This window comes from Lactuca saligna, chromosome 7 (genome assembly GCF_052625555.1).
Source record: "Lactuca saligna cultivar CGN05327 chromosome 7, ASM5262555v1, whole genome shotgun sequence".
NCBI lineage: Eukaryota > Viridiplantae > Streptophyta > Magnoliopsida > Asterales > Asteraceae > Lactuca > Lactuca saligna.
Window position 1 is genome coordinate 171,999,990 of NC_136423.1, and position 6,135 is coordinate 172,006,124.

General features: G+C 36.3%; 1 protein-coding gene across 1 annotated transcript; it reads right to left on the reverse strand.

Moving 5' to 3' along the window:
- Positions 1 to 945: 945 nt before the first annotated feature.
- On the reverse strand, positions 946 to 4,992 carry LOC145004328 (Transducin/WD40 repeat-like superfamily protein). Its single transcript, XM_078963217.1, has 7 exons — positions 3,088 to 4,992; positions 2,921 to 3,011; positions 2,650 to 2,807; positions 2,507 to 2,558; positions 2,342 to 2,424; positions 2,090 to 2,183; positions 946 to 1,998 (listed from the first exon to the last, which is right to left on the reverse strand). Exons 1-7 carry the CDS (start codon positions 4,753 to 4,755, stop codon positions 1,388 to 1,390), a joined length of 2,757 nt encoding a protein of 918 aa, XP_078819343.1. The 5' UTR covers positions 4,756 to 4,992; the 3' UTR covers positions 946 to 1,387.
- Positions 4,993 to 6,135: the final 1,143 nt, after the last annotated feature.

Consider the following 6,135-nt stretch of genomic DNA (forward strand, 5'->3'; position numbering starts at 1 on the left):
ATTATTATTTTTTCACGTGATTAAGAACATAAAAACACGTCGTTTTTTCGTTTCTAGTCCCACTGTTTCATTATATTTTTGGGTTTCGCATGTTATGAGTTTGTTCGATTTTATTAACCAATCATATGTCAGGTCTACTGTTTAAAACCTGAGACATTCAAAATATTGATAATGATCTGCTATTAACGTTTCACTTAATCTTTAGGACAAGTTTACATATATCGTTCGGATGATATGATTTATCATTTATAGTATAACAAATCTTCGTAAAAAATATAATAACTAAAATATATTTATTTGGAATATATTTTAAGAGTCATTCAATAGTTATTGATTAAGATATGATTGCTTTAAAGTCTAATGGATATAAGGTATCAAAAACCTCTTAGATTCCTTTTATAACGATAAAACGTAACTCACTTTTCTGTTTTGGGAAAATGACAGCTCAATGAAGTTTCCAAATCATTCAAAAAACTTCAATCATGTTTTATTTGTTCAAAAAAACCCAACGAACTTAACATTTTGTCTAAAAAATCCAAGAAAAGTTTCAAACCGTTCAAAAAATTCAAATTTTGTTTTGTTTAAGTTCGTTGGTTTTTTTTTTTAACAGTCAAAACAAGATTGGAGTTTTTTAAACGTTTTGGAAACTTTGTTGGTCTAACAAGTCATTTTTCCGATATGGTAATAAGCCACGTCATCTGTTTCTCTTATTTGACTTTCGAGAAAGTGTAACTTAGTTGGGCGTTTTAGATAAAATGTTATGTTTGTTAGGTTTTTTTGAACAGATAAAACATTATAGGGATTTTTTAAACGGTTTGAAAACTTCGTTAGGCTTTTAAGTCATTTTTTCTTCTGTTTTCCACTTAGCAACAATGTAAGACAAGTAGTTACTTTATGCTTAAAACAAAATCTAATCAAAATCGGGAACAATATGACCAATTAAGATTAAAAAACATTTTAACTGTATACACAAATCAAGAATTCATTGATTTCCACCAACACAAACATAAGTTAAAAAAAAAATAAGAAGATACACAGACGGAATACACAAGAATCAAATCGTAAAAAAAAAAAAAAAAATACAAATTAATATCTCCAAGTCTACAATTCCTCAACACTTTCTAAACTCTCAACAGTATTCTTCCCCTTTTTTTCTTCCTTTTTTTTTGTTATTTTCCCTTAAAAAAATAAAACTCTAATTTTTTTTTTCTAGTCGAACCGGCTCCTTCACCAGTCCCGAATTTAAACAGCCAAAAAAAAAAAACACGAATTCTCTCTCTCTCCTGCTAATATTACAATCATCGAAGCTATCTGTACAACCATCCAATCCACATCCACACAAACACCCAAATCATGGTTATATATATAATTTCCATTTCCCCCTTTTTTATATCCTCACTGGCGTTCCAAAATTCTGGAACGTTCTAATCTCCCCCCGAAGTCCAGCTGTCACAATCACCATCCCCCACGCCGACTTCCCCGGGCCCACCCCATTTGAAAAGTCAACACTCGTCCTCGGACTTTGACCCCGATTCTTACTTCCTAAAACAAGCCTTTCCTCCGGCCACGTCGCCGATATCCTATCGAAAAAATAACCGTTCGTAACACTCGTTATCGTCCCGTTAACCGGACTGTTAACACTAGTTAACGGGGACCCGTGGGCCCCGTTGCTTTCGTTCTCCGGTGTAGGCGGGTGGTGGTGGTTGGCGGCAGCGGCGGTGGTATTGGTGGTGGTGGTGGTGGGCCCCACCGCCACGTCCAGCTCGCCGGAAAAGTTGTAACCCCAATCGGTCATTCCAGGCCATGGGATTGCCGTTGACACGTCTTGACAGTGGAAGTGTTCGTATGATTGGGTGACTGTTACACCTTTTGTCCGGCTGGCACGTGATTCACCCTCGTGTTTCCACACGTACACGTTCGAATCCTCGCTGGCGCATACCACGTATCGCCCGTTTGATGCCAGGTAGGCGCTGATTTGGCTGTTCGTATTTCGAAACCCTGTAGACCAAGATTAAAGTGACCAAAAGTTAAGAGTTTGGGAGGATTTAAATTGCGAATTTGAGTAAAGCGTAGGGGCCAAATTTGTAACCTTTGAATTTGTGAACCAATTCTTCACCATCAACAACCCGAACTCTTGAATCTGCAGATGTGATGAGCACTTGTGTTGAACTGCCTGGAGCAAACTGTGTAAAAATAGCAACATACTTTTTACTCTTTTTAATAATATAAACAATTTTTTTACTAATAATAGCAATTGCATTTCTTTACTAATTTTAGCAATATTCAAAATAAGACTTATTAGCATTTTAAAATTTTCAGGTAATTATATATAATATATTACCTGAAAACCAGTGATTTTTTTATGGTGGGGCTTCTTTTTCTTATTTTGTAGGTTGATCTGACTCTTCTGCTGTAACTTATTTTCTGGAAAATATAAAATATTTATTAAAAGAAGCCTCAAAAAAAAAAAAAAAAGGGAAGAGAGAGGAGATTCATAGTTTCCTACCAGTTGTGTTGTATAAACGACAGCTGCCCTTGTATGAACCGACTAGTGCACCCTTTAATAATTAATAAAAAGATTATTTTAATATTTTTATTTAACTTTGAAAAAAAAAAAAAATAGAAATATAATAATTTAGAGGTGACAACCTGACCATCTGGTGTATAGCAAGCAGCAGTGACCATTTCATGCAAATCATTCCAATCAACAACTTGTCGATCAGGAATACTCCATATGCGAACTTTTGCATCTAAAGATCCACTAATGAAGTATCTATCATCAACAGGATTAAACTGTATGCAAGTCACTGTATATCAACATTCAACAGCAATAACAAATAAAAAAGTTATAAACTTGTCCCTAAATAGCAACAACATAAAGTCATAAACAAACATGACTAGTTTTAATTAATTTCCTTACCATAATCACTGTGAGAGAAGATCTTCAAACAAGATTTGCTGGACAATTGCCATAATCGCACAGTTTTATCCATGGAAGATGAAAGCAGATGCTGACATGGAATTATGGAAGTTAATGTTTATGCGTGTAATTAAGAAGATGCTAAAAAATAAAAATGTTTTACTAACCTGAGATTTGGACCATGAGAGGTCAAGAACATCATCAAGATGTCCATTGAAGGAACAGAAAGGTTTTTCTGAAAGGGCAAACATGGTATCTGGTATGGAAATATGATCCAAGCTTATGGATTTTCTGCTTATGGATAACCTTCCTCTTCTCTTCTTTTCAGGTATGCTGGTGTCTAGATTTGAAGACAATGAGGTTGGTTCTGGAGATCCATTTGACATCAATAACACATTCAGATTTCCATCTTCTTGTTTATCAAATAAAAGATCGCCTTTTCTATCAGAGCTAACAACTTGCCATACATGGATTGAACAATCTTCACCAGCACTAGCAAGATATTTACCATCCAAACTGAACTTAATGGTCCAGATTGAACCTTTGTGGGCTTGAATCTCTTGGCTTTTATAAAGAGCTGAAAGATCTTTATGAGATTTCCCATATTGTTTAACCCTTACTCTTTCTGGACCATGGAAGGAAACATCTTGACTATCATCAGTTGCAGAGCTTGATCTTCTTCCACCTTTTTCTGATGATGTGTCTCTCTCATCACTGCTTCTTCTCTCTTTATGACCTGTAACAGAACTGGCGACATTCTTGATGCTCTTCAACCAGCTCCCTTTCTTTTTAGATTTAGATCCACTCCCACCACTGGAATTACCATTTGAATCAGGCAAATCGCTGTTTCCAGCTTCAACGTTCTGTCTTCTCATCAATTCTTGAACAATCGGTGAGTGGCCGACACACATTTCGAATTCTTCCATGGTTAGATGCCTACCTGTTCCAACTTCCTTAAGGTTTTCACACATTCCATCTTCTCTAACTTCATGAACCACAAACTCCTTTCCATTGTCGAGATTTTTTATTGTACAAACTGCTGCATCATCACCTTCCCTGCCAGTACCACAATCCAAATCCATCCCCGTTGCATCGCCGTCATTGCTATTGACATTCGAGGAAATGTCGAACTTAATAATCTCCTCGCTACGCCTAAGGATTTTACCGGTGGGAGGTTTACTAGGCGAAGCAGCGTTAGCATTGATGCTTGGCGATTTAGCTAGAACATGTTTATCAACGATATTATTTACAGTTGCTGATGACGCGGAATCAACCGCGGATGAAGATAATGAATTAATTAAAAGAATTTCTTGCCGCGAATGCAAATTAGAATTAGAATCACGGTGTTCATGATCGGCGGACTTGGATCGGATGATTACAGGGTTAGAACCAGAAACTTGATGAGCAGGAGTAGTAGCATCAGCGTCTAAATGATCTGCCGAGACAGACTTACCAAGCTTTAAGTCGGCGGCAGACGAAACCGATGAAGACGGTTTATGTCTAGAGACGGAAGAAGGTTCGCGGCTAAGTCCCATCTGCCTGAGCAACCGCAACCGGCGTTCTTCGACTGACGAAGGCTGTGAGATCCAGACATCGTAGTTACCGGTAACCCCCATTGGGAATTTAGGGATCGATAAGGTACGTCCGGAAGCATTATTACTAGGACTAGTACTGCAATTGGGATCCCTCAAGTACACCTCGCTGTCATCTTCATCATCTGAACAAGAAGAAGAAGAAGACGAAGAACACGTCGCTGACGAAAGTATGCGATCAAGAGACTCGTAGAAACAGTCGTTACCGTTGTCTTCTTCGTCCTCGTTGCCAGATTTGCTCATCGTTCGGGCATTCCCATCTGAAAATGAAAATGCCCGCCGTGGATCCGATAGGAACGGCTAGTCAAAACAGCTGACTGAGAGAGAAGGAGATCGGAGAAAGTGCAACTCAGATCCGACGGGGGGGACGAAGGAGAAGTACCGGGGGAGAAAACGATGTCGTGTTGGAGTATTGTGTGTCGTTACTGGGAAGAGAGGAAAAGGGGGGACGGGGGGTTGGGGTTTGGTTTGGTTTGGTTTGTGTTTATGTGATGACCACCGCAACTCTAAAAATAAAAAAAATATAATTAAATAGTAATAAATAAATGTTTGTACAATTATTTGCATATGCATTTGTGAGAGAACCTTTCAAGCTAAATTGTATTGTCTCCATCCTATAAAATATATTTAAAGTTTTTGATATCATATTTAATACATGATATAACAAAAATGTGTAAAACATTTTTTAATGAAAACCAATTAATTTTCAGTTAACTTAAAACTTCTATTTCTTAATAAAACCAAAAGATTTCAGAGCATCGTCTGAAATGTGGATGCGAGTACAATCGATTTGGCATCAAGATGGGTGCACAAACATCGTTTCGTGCACCACATGATTATAGGAGAATTTTTTCGCATCTCAGTTATATATGTTTTTCACTTTTACAATATTCATTAACCTCTTTCAAATGGCTTAAAAAATTAAGACCACACACTTACACTGCTAACTCTTTAATTATATTTATATATTAATGACAAAATTGCAAAAACGGTCCTTGTGGTATTTATTTTTTTCAAGGTATAGTCAGAACTTTGATTTTTTTGGTTTCATGGTCTTTTTGAGCTAGATTTATTGCAGATTTGGTCATTTGCTAAACTGGAATGACTTTAATACTCTTAGGTATTTATTTTCTATTTTTAAATTCATTTTTTAAATTTTAATAATTATTTATTTATTTTAATAATTAAAAAATGAAAGCTCACCTCCTTCTCTCTCATACACATTAGATTTCACTAGGGATGTCAATTTATGACACGACACGAAAAAAATACATAACACGAAACGAAATCGGTACGAAATCAAAATTCGAATTCGTTTTTGTGCCGTGTTCGTGTTAAGAATAAAAAACACGATGTCATGTTGTGTCGTGTTTACAAATCAACACGAAATTGACACGATTGAGCATGTGTTTGTCGTGTTTTTTCGTGTTTGTCGTTTTTATCGTGTTATATATGATTAAATATGAGTTAAATAAAATAATATTTATGTAATATTATCTTTGTCGCTTCGTGTCGTGCTGTCGTTTTTTAATTGGTTCGTTTTCGTGTTAGTGATAAAAAACACGACATCGTGTCGTGTTGTGTTCGTGTTACAAAAAACTTTATCGTGTCGTGTCGTGTCTG